Consider the following 13,898-nt stretch of genomic DNA (forward strand, 5'->3'; position numbering starts at 1 on the left):
TATAAGAGTGTGTTCCCTACTATGAAGATTGATACGTTTCTGCCTCATGTCAAAGATGACTCATTTCTAGACAGTAGATGCTGCCATTTCAGAACTGTGATGATGTTATCTAGTCACAAAGGGTTGGGAGTAAGAAAAGGATGCTAGGGATGATAGTGGTTCCCTTGTTTTGGGTTTGGGACTACAGACATGAGCGTGAGTTCTTTTTTGCTCAAAGCCCTGTGGGGCTAGAGCAGCCTTGTTTTACTGCTGTGCTTATTCAGAGCTTCACAATATCCCCATGTTGCCTTGATGCATAACATACCCAGGAGGCTTCCCTAATGGATTTCCTCTGCTTTTGCAGGACAAGCCATGTATGTCCAGCATCAGAGGAAGGCTGGGTGCAGTTTCTAACTGGCGCAGTAGACCACAACATGAACAAAGTTAAGAACTTCACACAGGATCAACTTTAACTCTTGTGTGCCTACGTGTGTTGCTGCCACTGGTTCTGGCATCTGCATTTCCAGTGAACTTTGCTGTTCTTCAGCTGCATGGAAAATGATGAGAACAATATAGGAGAGAATTTCACTGCCACTTGGAAGAACTTCTCCAGGAAGTTGCCCTTTGCCATTGCAGAAGGTGTCATTTTGCTTGGATTCTTGGGATGATGCAATACTGCATCTTAACGTGCCCCATTCTTCAGACATTACAACTACTGTGGGGTTCAGAGAAAAATAAAATATTGCTAGATTTACATTAGTTGCTTTATCTGTCTTCAGAGGGCAAAGGATATATACAGGATGAAAGGGTCTTGCTTCTTTTGCAGGCAGCCCAGTGAATAATTATAAAATGTGCTGCACTTCTGCTATTTTCTGTCTAACCTTAGGGAGCAGTGGATGAGCTTTCTCTTTTTTATTTTCTCAGAAAACAGCAGAAAATATTGTTTACTACCTTACCTTACCAATATCAAAGATCTATAGAGGGATACATCCTCCTATATGTATATGTATATCCCTAGAGACATGCTACATCTATCATCCCTTTAAAGTTCCAGGATACCCTTTACTTTGTCACAGGTGTAGGGCAAGAGACTAAGCACAGGTGTGGTGGGAACTGCAATGTCTGCTTGAGCATTGAGTCCATCTTTGTCATAGTGAGGTTCAACTTCTAAAATTGGAGACTGCACATAGTGGCAGATGGGAAAGAGTTGAGTTTGTGCAAACAATCAAAATCAAACATGGTTTTAAATATAAATTTTGTTAAACTGTTAACATCTATGCTTGCCTGTGATCAGGGCACAGATCATGGCCACTCTTTTGAGTGGGACAGCAGGACCTGTTCTGAGTTGGCCTCAGGCAGCTGCAATGTTGGTAGTTCTGTAGCTCTTCAGGTTCTGGAGCTGAAGGCAGGCAAGACGTGCAGTGAGTCTTCTGGGCCCTGCTCGGGTGGGGGTGAATGGGATTTGCAGCTCTTGGGTGCTTTTAGCTTGAACAGAGCCCAACCTGAAAGGAGAGGAGGGATTATACAGGAGTCACCCCTTGTGTTTTTTGTTTGCTGGGTCTAGGATACGCATTTGCTAGACAGGAATGTGATGCCAAAGAGAAGGAAAGAAAAAAAAATAAATAGAAGAAAGCTGGCAGTTACTTGAGCTACCACACTTAAATTGTCATCTAGAAGTAGTTTGGGAGGGAGATAGGACAGGAGAGTTGAAACTCTCCATGGAGACATCGAAGGGGACTTTGTCCTAATGCAGCTTCTTGAGACAAATGTGGGGTGTTTGCCATGTGAAGGGGAGCATGCCCCTTTGGTAACTTGGCTAAGTCACATTTGTGTGGTTGTTCAGTAGAGAAGGGGAAGACACCACTGTCTTTATGGCTTACAGTGGGTAATGGATGTAAAGATGTCATGAACAGTACAGTTCTGCTCCACTTAAGGATGTTCAGGTTGCTTGCTAAAAAGTAATTTATTTCTCAACAGCAAATAATTTCTAAATTTCATAGCACATTTCAATGACCTCTAACTGTTGTCTTATTTAATGTGTGTTTCTGACTGAGTCTTGTGGCCTTTCTCTGGTTATCCTTTTTGTTGGCAGGAGGTTTTCCTCTTGCTGTCTATGCCTTTGATGTTGAAGCTTTCACAGATGCCATATTGGCTTCAACTTATGTATTACACATCTGTTGAAAGTTCTCTTAGCTGGCTTTTCTCCTTCTCAGTGTGAAAATTGTCTGCATTATCTGTAAATAAAGGATGGGATGCTTAGGGCTTTCATGCTCTAGTGATATCTTCCTGCCATGTTGTTGCCTGGTTATTTTTGGGGACAACCTTTCCTGTGCAAGGATTTCTCTTGCCTGTATTATGTCTCTGTTTGCTGTTCTTGGATCAGTCCGTTTGTGCTTACCTGTAATTCCTTTGTCTGTAAATGAGCCCTTGCCCTGCGACTGTGATCACACACTGCTCCAGGGGTTCCATGAGGGGGTTCTGGAGGCTGATCTTTGCTGTGCTTGGCTCATACTGGACCATGTTTTCTGGGAACTGTTGAAAGAAGCAAATGAGCTGAAACTGTGAGAAAAAAAATTATATTCTTCTATGATTAAAGAGAGATATGTAATTTTTCAGTGCCTGAGCTCCTATTTGCCAGAAGAGACAACGTCCAGCTTAATTTCTTCTGCTCTAGTTTCTCAGAGAGCCCCTGAGCACAGCAGAATTGTTTTGCTGCTTATGGCTATGAAAGCTGTTTTCTCCCTACTGCAGTGGCAGAATGACAGCCCAATCTTACCTCAATGGTGAGAGGGGACTCACAAATGCTGATTTCTTCCTGTGCCAGGTACATGTAGAAGGAGTCCTCATCTCTCAGCACAGCAGTCAGCCTGAGCAGGTGGTTCTCTCCCAGATCTTTTCCAAACCATGTGTAAGGCACAGAGACCTGCAGCTTATTGACTGCAACAGAGCGGTGAAATAACAGGTGATGAGTGCAGTCTGGTCTTTTCCTGCGTGATACCTAGCAGTGTTCAGTGCCCAACATTGTACTAAAAGCTGCAGCATTGAAATGCTTAAGTGACCCAAATTGGATTTGCAGATTGAAAATCTCTAAGGTGATGTTGCCAAAGTGTTATTTCACAGAAGGGGTGAGGTTGGAATGAACAATAGGGAATCATCTGGTCCAACCTCCCTGCCCAAGCAGGGTCATCCCAGGGCACATGGCACAGGATTGTGTCCAGTCAATTCTGGAATATATCCAGTTAGGGAGACTCCACAATCTCTCTGGGAAATCACCTAGAATCAACTATTCAGCCAACCTTTTGTAAACCTAGGGCTAGGAGGATTTTTCTGTATTGAAAGCACTAGAGGACTTTTCTAGCCATGCACCCAGGAGAGTGCTTACCTGAATTGCTTTGGAGGTTAAAATGAAAATCTTCTTTCCAAAGTTGGGCAATGGGAACACCATTATAATGCAGAGACTGGATCCCAACTACTAGATGAGTAGCCTTTTCTCTACCACTGTGGTTTAGCACTTCAATGGAAAGTGTAATATCTTGTCCCAGTTTCAAAGAACTGCTCGACTGGAGGCAGATGAAAAGGTTGACTGGGTCTTCCAGAGCAGTAGGAATGGAGATAAACTCTGTGCTGCTGCTGGTTGTCTCAAGTTCCTTCATATTTTTGTAGGCTTTGTCAAGTACTTTTTTTTCCTGGAGAGAACCTGTCACAAAAAAGAAGCAGCGTATACTTTGGTACTCTTTCCTGTTTACTAGTGAGAAACAGCAGGAGAATGGCATTGATTTCTGGTAGTACTGTAGATAACTGTTTCTAAGAGCATAGAGAGATATCCTTTTGTGCATTGGAACAGTTTGACAGCTTCAGCTGTCAGGATATTCATTGGATGTGCCTGACAGATTCTACTTGGGAGTAGCTGTCATAGTTTTTAAAACACCTTGGTGCTAACATCTCTCAGAGTAGAGGAGGCAGCTGTTTTTTTCTTGCTGTAGCTAAGGCACAATTCCATGTTCTCATGTGTGGAGAAGTTGTAGTTGTCTTCTGCAGCCATGAAGACAACAAGCCACAGGTTAAGTGAGGTGGTAGGGTTGGGCCAGGGAAACAGCACTCAGATTCTGAAAGGGGAGATACTTGTTGAGGGAGAGATTTAGGCAGCATCTGAGAGCACACCAGTCCTTTTCAGAAAGCTAGAGTCTGAAATAATCTATCCATATTACATTACAGAGGTAAAGGGAGGTGGATGTCCAGAGATAACAGAAATGAGAAAAGGTATTCCAGACATGAAAGTGCTTGGTGAACAAATACCTGGTCTTCTAGAGACCTTAATGCTATAAAGCAGGATGAAGTTTGGGTAATGACCTCTACTTAGGCTCTGGAGACAGGGAGAATTAGGTGTTCTAGTGCCACTGAAGAAGGGGAAGTAGTGAGAAGTGGATGACCCTGGTGCTCTGGTTTGGCTCTGCTCTAGTCTCCTTGCTTGTAATAGTGACAAGGAATGTGCCTGCCCCATACCTTCCGGATACTTGTAGTTTTGTGTGATGTCCTCACAGCGTTCAGTGCCAACGCTCTTGGTGCTGATGTTGTTACCGGTGTATTTTGTCCCACCAAAAGCTGGCTTGAGGGTGTCATCTGCTTTGTGTATCCAGACATGACACTTGGCATTGATGGCAGCAAAGAAGTAGGAGACATCATAATCAACTTGTGTGTCCCCTTCCTTGATGGCATGAACAGGGGCTGGCCCACAGAAGGATAGACCTGAAGAGAAAATGTGGTCCAGTTAAGATTCAGATGCTTTCCCAATTAAACCCATCCCTACTTTAGACCTATACTGGTGAAGTATCTAGTTTAGGAGGCCATTAGGAAGCAGCGACAGAGCTCTTAGAGCTATGTGAGCTGCACAGACCAAACAAATGATAGTTTTGTGCCTAAAGTCACCAGAGTGAGTTCCTGTCCTTTTGCATCTTTCCACTGGAAGATGGGAAAGGAGGAATATTGAACAGCTTTATTTGTGCCATGCTTCACTTCCCCCCTGCCCTTGCTCATGCTCTGATATCTTACCTTTGCTTTTTTCCTGGCAGGTGGCATCCAGTGCCTGCCACCCGCTGTACTCTGGTAGCAAATCTGTCCGAGCCATCCAGCATTCATTCCAAACATGGAAGGTCCTGCAAGGGGCAGCAGCATGAGCTTGTATCGAGGGACTGAGCCCTGAGATACAGTGAAGCTTTTGCCAAACCACAGCCAGTTAATGCTCCCTTGAAAGAGTTCAGTTCATATTGAGAAGAGCAAGACCTCTGTGTGGGGAACAAGTGGAGTTTCTCTAGCTGGACTGGGCTATCATTCTTCCTTTGTGGGCCCTAGAGAAAGGGCACTTTTGAGTTTGGGTTGCAGCAGTTTATCAAGAGCAGGTTTTGTAGACAGGATCTCAGCTGAGCTGTCTCCTATCACCTCCTCGCAGCTGTTTTACCTCTTTCCCCCATGTTTCATTTCCCATATCCAAGTATTGTCTCAAATTCTTTCTTGGGCCCTGCCATGTATTCTTACCAGACACGAGCACTCTTGTCCTGTGTAAGCAGTGTCCCATCTTCATCATAATACTCATCCACGCTCAGGATGCTCTTGGTGTTGTGAGCCCATGTAAAGCCAGTGACCACCCTGGTAGGAATACCCAGGCATCTCAGAACTGTGCAGAAGAGAGAGCTATGAACCAGTTACACATCCTGCCCTAAGGGTGCCTCTGCTGATAGATACAGAGCTTCTTCTGGTGCTAGGCCTGTTAGGAATAGCACCAGGTCTGCTGTTTGGACTTTGCAAGAAGCATTGCTCCCTCAGGAAATAAGATTTCATAAGTGCATTCAGTGGATGGATGTACTGATACTCTTATCTCGAAGGCAGTGATGCTGAGTGTTGATGAGGAAGCTGAAGATCTGCCTCTCACCTAAAGATGAAAGGTTATAGGAGCACTGTACCTGAACACAGGACTGCAGCAAACACCCAGCACCTCCCGTAGCGGACAGGCTGGAATTTTGATGCAATCCACCGCTGGAGGATGGGGCTGCTTCCCAGCCACTTGGAAGGGGGTGTCCCATTATAGGGTTGCCCAGGCTCACATTCTGTCAGGGTTCTAAACTCACTGCAGTTCAGCTGCAGAGAAGAAGAGAACATTGTATTAAGGAATTGCCTCTCTTTGATAGGTCCACCTGATCCTGTTGGTGGAAACTACTCCCAAAGCAAACGAAACCAAGAGGACTTTTTCTGTGCAAAGCATGAAGGTCATGGCTGAGCAGAACAGGTACAGCATCTCCTCTGAGATTTATTCAGTAAGTGCACTCTCACTGCTAAGAACCTCCTGCAGCACGATTGTCTGCTGAGTCCTGACAGGCTGGAGATGGGCAGGAGGTGTTGTTTGGAACAGGCTTCCCCTTTGGTCAGTGGTTTGGCCTGACCTGGGGTTGAGAAGGTTCCCCCTGGCTCTCTGCCCTCCTTACCATGGCAGCAACTGCTCGGCAGACGTGGACGGGGCTTTTGCGCTGGGCAGGATCCTTTTCTCTTTGGAAGTGCTCCCCTAGAGCCAGCAGGATGAAGCAGATGTCAACCATATCTTCCTCAAACTGAAACAAGTACACATCATTTCAGGAAATTCTCTATGAAATTTTGTTCTCTTCAGTCCCTACAAGGGTTTGTGGCTGTGCAGATTGTTTCTCCCTTTCTGCTGTTAGTTTTAGGTAAGTGGGCTGTGAAGGAGGGCTCCAGGCAGATATTTGCAGGGGGAGCTGAGGACAGACCTCCAACTTCATTGAAGGTAGGAAATGAATCAGCATGATACTGTATCCGCTGATTGAGGGAAATTGATGCTTTTCTGGAGCACTCTCCAGCTTGACACAGAGGTACTTTTATGATCTGCTGGCACTAAAGTGAAATAGAATCCCATTCTAATCACTGGCTGTGTCAGATGGCCTTGGACAAACAAAGATCTTCTTGTCCTCACTTTATCTGTTATTTAGAGACAGTATTACTGAGCTCTGTTAAATGCTTTTATACCTGTTGATGAAAGGAAGGAGCACAAAGCTTAGATACAGATCAATGCATTCCTTTATAGAGGATTGCCTGAGAAGGAAACTGAAATTACATGTTCTGGGTTATAGGACTTCATACATAGGCCCCTGTTCTCCTGCACAGGAGGTAGTGGGTGCAGAGAACATGGAGATGGATAGAACTCTCATCAGAGCATCCTGTTCACACCAAATACATGCAGCTTTCCTCTGATGGTGGTTGGAAGAGCGCACAGACATATTGGACCTCTTACTTACCTGACTGAAGTTCCAGGGTTGGGCTAGGATTGCATTTTCAGTCCCCTGGTAGATGATGCCATCTTGGTTTAAAATGTACTCCTGCCGCTGTGCCTCATTAGCCAAGAACACCTCATCATCTAGATTAGAGGAAAAAAAGCATCATGAAAAAAGCATTCCTGGTCTCAGAGGCACTTGCATCTCTCATCCCTCAGCAGATTCCACTGTGCTTTGGCATTCTGCCCTGAAAAATACCACAGTCTGTGAATCAGACAGGAAAGAAGAATTTTGTTATCTCCATTTCCTTGTCCAAAAAGTTCCTCTGAACCCAGGCTGTTGCACTTGCTGGCTCTTCCACTCTCCTGGCTGAAAAGTTCTAATACTAAGAAAGATACAGTGGTCTTAAGCAGACCAATTATAATCTTGACTCATTCTAAAATCTCTGTTATAGGAAACAGTTAATCAAACATTTTTCCCTTAGCAGAAGGACAGGGTTCCTGCAATGGAGTACTCCAAGGAAGAGAGAGAAGTGCTGAGGCAGGAAACTTTGGGCTTTATGAGCCCCTACCTCTCTCCTGAGGTGCTGAGAGGAGCAGGGCAGGTGTGGAAGGAGCACTGGGCGAATCAGCCCCAGCCTCCTTCCATGGAGGCAGTGCCACAGCTCCAAAGTTGTTTCTGTGAAGTGACTGATCCCAGCCTGCCTTCTTGTTTCTGACCACCTACCTCGGCACCAGGGATTAAAAAGGAGTGTGAAGTTGCCCAGGAGTTGAAGGGATTTGGAGGCACGTAAAAGCAGAGTGTACTGGCCAATGGGGGCATTGGCAGGTGTGTTCACACACAGGGTCCAGAAGTTTGGGTCCTGTTCCTCCACTGCTGCGCTCCACTGCTTCTGGTCTCCCAGGCTGGAGATGGGAAATTCAGCCTGGATTTCATCTGCTGCAGAAGAATGTGGTCCTGCAGGCAGAGAAATCTGGTTGTGTTTACTCCAAACATTGTATTTATTCCTCACCTGTGCAGACTGCAGGGACCTTGTCTATCTCTGGAGCCATAGCTCTCCTTGTGAGAGGCTCATGATCCTTCAGCAGTTTAATGCCTACTGAACATTGCTAAGGGCAGTATGTCAGTGTCCTCCAAGGTCAGCATGGCCTCCATGTTTGAAAGTGAGATGTGATTTCCATAGATTTATAGAAAGCAGGAACAGCCAGAATGGTGCAGCCCTGCTGTTGCTGGAATTTAGTTTCTTGCAACAAAAATCACAGCCCAGTGATCACAATATGGTAAAACAAGTTGGGGCTGAAAGCTGCTGCCCTTCTCAGGGGTCTCACTAGAAAACACTCTAACAGAAAAATCTGTGACAGGCCAGGTAGGTTTGAACTTTCCTAACCCCAAAAGCCAGAAGAGATCCCATGAGTACTTTGAAATCATGGAATAGTGAACTTGTGTTGGTTATTGTGCTGCAGTGTCTCTTCTGGAAGGGATCTGGTTGTGATCCTGCAGCAGCAGGAGACTATTTTGCATTACTTGAAGAGTTCACTGCCCTCACATCTAAATTTGGTCACTCCTGCCCAGCTCTGGAGATGGCTTTTTTCCCCCAGCTCTGTTCTTCAGGTGGGTGGAGGAGCAGAGCTCTGGTAGGTTTGTAATGGCATTACCTGTCTGTACAATGAGGAAGGTCCTTTTCATCTGCTGCAGGTAGTTGTGTGTTGGAGCTGAGAAGCTCAGAGTGATGGTGAATGGCTGTCCCCGCCTCACTATGAGCCTTTCTGTGCTGATTTCTTCTGTGTGGTGGTTTTTGTTATTCTCTGGGATCATGAAATCACATTTTTGGATGCTCAGACCTGTAGTGTGAGAAGATACAGAATGAGTTTGGGCTCACAGAATGTGAGTTGCCTGCAGCTGGGCTCTGAGCTGAATTCTGGGACACACAAACAACTGATTAGGTGTTTCTCCACCCAGACATTCTCCCCCTGACTTTGAGACTTTCTGTCCAGCAATGGTAGGGACCTTCACTCTGAGGTTGATTGTTCTGGTTTTGACTGTTGAGCTGGTTCAAATGCACAGCTGGATAAACACCAGTTTTCCTACTTTGTACCACATTTGTTGACAATGCTATACCCAGAGATGCAGGAGACAGAAAAGATGCTCCTCCTGTCTCCTACACAGGCTTTGTACACATCATGCATGCTTCTGTCCAGCACCAGGAGACAAAAAAATTGTCACAATTTCAAGCAGCCAGTTACTCCTTGTTTTATCTCAGCCTTGGGATCATCCTGACTTTATTTATCTCTTTGGTTTGTAGCTCATCACTAAGATCCCTGGCCCTGTGGGTTCTAACTGCTGCCCCTTACGTGACATGTGCTGTCACCCACCTCCCCTTGCTGACCCATACTTGTCCCTCTGTTGCAGCTAAAAATAATTAAAATCCGTGGAGCATTTCTCTGCTATCTAAATTGATTGCTCCTGTGCTAAAGCCATAACTGCTGTCTTTGCAGATTTCACTCTCTCCTGATGTCTTGTCCTGTCTTGTCCTCTGCATTGATACCTTCTCCCATTGTGGTTATCCCTTCTGTGTTTCTTGGTGACTCTTACTGGATTGTGTGCTCTGTTTCTCTTTTCCCCATATAAATTTTGTTTTCAGTGAATGATTCTGGTCCAGCTTTCAAATCCTATCATGGCTGTCCCAGTTCAAAGCCCTGCACCAGTTCAGGCCTTATGGAGCCAGCTCTGACCTCATCTATTTTCTTCTCTGTGATGAAGATGTCTGTTCTGTCTATCTTAAAGAATGGTGAGTGAGGTGGAGTCTGGCTCCCTCTCCATCAAATGACTTTTCATGGACCTTACTGTCACTTTCTTCAAGGTTGCCTGGAACCTGGACTGTTTCCCTGCTCCAGGGGCTCAAGCACTTGGTCTCTGTTTCAGTTGTTGTTTAATTCCTCCCACCCCTCCCATTCCCTGTGCTGAGGATTCACTTACCTTTGCTTCCAGACTCTCACCTGTCTGCCTTAGCTGCTTCTTGCTGCTTCTCAGACTCCTCTCAGACATCAATACCAGCTTTTGATTGCTGTGCCTTTTTGTGCAGTCTGCCATGCAAACTGAGCTCCCTAAGCCTTTAGAGCACTTGGCACCTGCCCTGCAAGCTCAGCTCTTCCACAGGCCTCATGAGCTATGTCTTGGAGTTGCCTCTTCCTTACACACAGCTGGCAATTGCTTGGAACTAATAAAAATTATTTTTGTTTACCTTGGCCCATGGCTGGTTCCAGGTACCATGAAAATATTCAGCTTCTGCTTGCTCTGGTGGGCAGTGGCTCCTTCCTCCAGCTGTCTTAAAAACTGTCCTCTTGCAGAGTTGTTTGCTTGATTTCTTTGTACAGGGTGGGACGTGGTGCTGCCACCTTTCCTGCTTATCTGGTGTGCAGATGTTGAGGACTCTTTTATCTCTCAGACCACACTGAGGACAGGCTACAGAAGAGTAGCAACAGTGGGATGCAAAGCATTTAGAAACAGCCAGTGACAATTCCTTCAAGGAGCTGTGCACTGAGGGCCCCAGAGTAGGAAGTGTAAATCTTTACATGGCTCTAAACAAGGCACAGAGTGCACCCTTCAAGGAGTTAAAAAGTACAGTCAGTAAATCCATTGCTCTTGTGCCTAATTCAGAAAAGTAAAACCACTTAAAAATGAGAAAATGTGTTAAAAGAAACAACTAAATTCATGTAGCTTAATGCAGATTATTTAAAAATGCCGTGCTGGAGGCTTGGACTAAATACATTCTTAAAGTTTCTGTAATATAAAAGGAATGGCCCTGGGTTGGTAATAATTGGTCAAAAGACAGGAAATAAGTTATCAGAAGTGAACAACTTTCACTGTGGAGTGAGTCATCAATAGTTTTGCAGACACCCATGATCTCCACCAAACTCAAGAATAATTTGTGAAGTTGATTACATAATATAGTCCAGTTTCAGTCTAAGTAAATTGTAAACCAACTGATTGTGCTCAAATTTTTGATTTTCTTTGCATGATCAATGTTCTTAAATGCACCTGTGCAGTATATGTATGAGTTTTGAACCTCTAAACAGAGTGGTTTAGGAACAGGGAAGTATCTATCCCATCATCACTGCCTTCTAATGGCTGTGTGTACACACAGTACCATCTCTTGGACAAACTGACAACTGCAAGTAGGATTTCCTGAGTAGGATGTGCTTCAGCTCTGAAAAGAGGCATACTTATTGTGCCTTTGTATCTTTCATGACACTGAAATGGGCTTAAAAACCCCATGGAGAGGGTTAACAGACAAAAGAGACTTCTGCATGTAGCAATCAAATGTTTGTACTGGCATTTCTTCGGGTGAGAATGGGGCCCCTGTCCCTAGGCTGTCCCTACACCCAGGGCTGCCCTGTCCCAGGTGCAGAATCCAGCACTTGCCTTTGTTAAACTTAGTTGGTTTTGTCACTTCTCTATCCACTGCATCCCTGACATGCTCCTAGAAATCCTGAGGAGAAGTAATCCATAAGATCCTTGCAAGTGTCCATCCTGCCTGGATCTTATTTTATTATCTTTTAGTGTGTAGGGATACTTGTTTTACAGGTCCAGACATAAATCCATAAAAATTTTATTACCTTTAAAAAAGAAGCTTAAACTGTTTTGTGAGCATCTTTAATAACTGTCTCTCTCTGAATGTAGTGATCAAGAATTACATACACTCTTTTCGTGTGTCTACATTTCCAGCTTTGATGTGGCATACCCATGAATTAGATGGGAATTTTGATTTTGAGGGGAATTTTTTGTTGCTTTAGAGCAACAAGAAATGCTTACACTGTGCCTTTGGGTTTGTCCTTTACAGAGAGCAGTGCCCTCCACATTCAGTACAGGAGAGAGACAGACCAAGTAAAGCAGTGAAGCTTTGGTGACAGAACAATGTGATTTGAAACCAGCAACTTTGGCTATTTCTGGTTAATTTTGACTTTTTTTAAAATCTGAATCGAGAAGCTTAGATGAACAGAACGATGGGGAGAACCCTGTAGGCTGATTTTAGTGTGTTTCAAGACAATTTATGGTGTGAATGTGTTGTATCAGTGAGTGCTCATTGGATTTTTTTGGAGTGATCAGACTGGAATGGGGGCTGGCTGGGTCAGCCTCTTGGGCATGCTCCTATTTAAGCTGCATATTTATAAAGAGAAATACTGGCAATTAGACATATTTTATTCCACCGACTCCCACTGACTTCTGACCAAGGGCTGTGTAAAGATTGTAGGTTTGACAAAAGCAATTTAAACCCTTCCTCGGGCACTTACATGTTTTTCTCTGTAATAAACATTAGCGTAATTGAACAGTTGTCTCACTTCTCATGCAGGAAGAATGTTTCTCCTGCATGGCACTGGCCAGATCTGCATTTTCACACTCGGGCTGAGCTGGGTGTGGTTGCTGAGGGGAGATGAAAATGCTGACACTGTGAAAAACCAGAGTGTTGCAAAGCTGGGAACCTGGCCCAGGCTCTGCAGCGCTGCTTTCCCTTTGAACTGCAGCCTTCCTTTACAGGTTGTTAATTAGGATGAGGTCATTCCAAACTCCTGTAACAAACACTGTCTGAAATAATTGCCTGGATTGTGTTTAAGAGGGAATACTGAAGGAATTTGAATGTTTGGGCTGTACTGTGTGTTAAATGTAATGTCAGTCTGCATTCTTGCAAGATTTAATAAGATTTTCTGAAATACCATCAACTACCTCAAGGCCTTTTCTGAGGCTAGTGGAGGATTGTATACCCTGACTCTCCAAGATCCTGCAAGACTTAATTGATAGGTGCAAAGCTACCTATTCCCCTCTCCTTTGCCTGGAGAAATCTGAATTCCTCTGTGTGTGTGTCCTTTTCAACCTTCATTCCAGTCTCTCCGGGCTGACTAGTTTTACCAAGCTTCCACATCCACTGTAAGTATATGTGTGGGTGGCAAAATATTGTAATTGATGTAATAAAATGGGACTTCACATGTTTTGAAGATTTTTGTTGGCTGTAAATCAAAGAAATATTTAAATGAGTCTTCAGTTTAATCTGTGTCACAGGGTCACTTTGTGTGCATGGGACATTCTGGGGGAAGCTGGTCCTGCTTTGCTGGACATTACTGACAGTCAGGAGGAAAAAGTCAAATTGTCTCTTAGAAGCATTCAGAGCTTTGTTATATTGGCTTGTTAACTCTGCAAAGAATGAATGGGCACATTAGGGATTTAGATATGGGTGGCACAATGCCTCCCTCATGAATGAGGATCTGCTTTAAGCAGCTTTGTGGGCTGAGTGACTGTTAATTGTGAATTTTCATATGTCTTTCTGATGCCCTTACTTTTCTGCTTTTCTACATTTTTGTAGCTTCTCATTTTTCCAGTCATAAGAAGAGAGTTCTGTTGTAACACTGCCATATCTTATTGGTGTCTTTTCTTTCTGGCAATAAGATGAAATGATAAATTTAATTCTAGTATTTCATTATGTCTGCTACTTGGATAGTAGTTTGGCTCCTACAGAATAAAACATATTTAGTGGATATAAGCCTGGAGAAGAGAAGGTTTTAGAGCCCCTTCCAGTACCTAAAAGGGGCTTACAAGGAGGATGGAGAGGGACTTTTCACAAGGTAAAAGGGAGATTGGGCATGAGGGACTGGC

At 44.3% G+C, this 13,898-nt stretch overlaps 2 protein-coding genes across 4 annotated transcripts in view; one reads left to right on the forward strand and one right to left on the reverse strand.

Annotated features, from left to right (window-relative positions):
- CCNDBP1 (cyclin D1 binding protein 1) overlaps positions 1-2,271 on the forward strand; it is a 7,291-nt gene extending 5,020 nt beyond the window's left edge. For both annotated transcript variants that reach the window (XM_086853429.1, XM_023939853.2), the window contains one exon: positions 344-2,271. In XM_086853429.1, the coding sequence (XP_086709555.1) occupies positions 344-452 (109 nt within the window). In that variant the 3' untranslated portion in view covers positions 453-2,271. The remainder of the gene's footprint in view (positions 1-343) is intronic.
- EPB42 (erythrocyte membrane protein band 4.2) lies at positions 1,218-10,998 on the reverse strand. 2 transcript variants are annotated; one of them, XM_023939822.2, is made up of 13 exons: positions 10,495-10,998; positions 8,909-9,094; positions 7,980-8,210; positions 7,278-7,396; positions 6,456-6,578; positions 5,937-6,111; positions 5,512-5,650; positions 5,029-5,132; positions 4,483-4,725; positions 3,362-3,676; positions 2,756-2,916; positions 2,378-2,511; positions 1,218-1,481 (listed from the first exon to the last, which is right to left on the reverse strand). In XM_023939822.2, exons 1-13 carry the CDS (start codon positions 10,502-10,504, stop codon positions 1,331-1,333), a joined length of 2,091 nt encoding a protein of 696 aa, XP_023795590.2. In that variant the 5' UTR covers positions 10,505-10,998; the 3' UTR covers positions 1,218-1,330. The 2 variants fall into 2 exon arrangements, with proteins under 2 accessions (XP_023795590.2, XP_023795588.2); XM_023939820.2 differs by having other exon boundaries at positions 10,250-10,596.
- Positions 10,999-13,898: the final 2,900 nt, after the last annotated feature.

The sequence above is a fragment of the Cyanistes caeruleus genome, chromosome 16, assembly GCF_971803275.1.
Source record: "Cyanistes caeruleus chromosome 16, bCyaCae1.hap1.1, whole genome shotgun sequence".
Lineage (NCBI taxonomy): Eukaryota > Metazoa > Chordata > Aves > Passeriformes > Paridae > Cyanistes > Cyanistes caeruleus.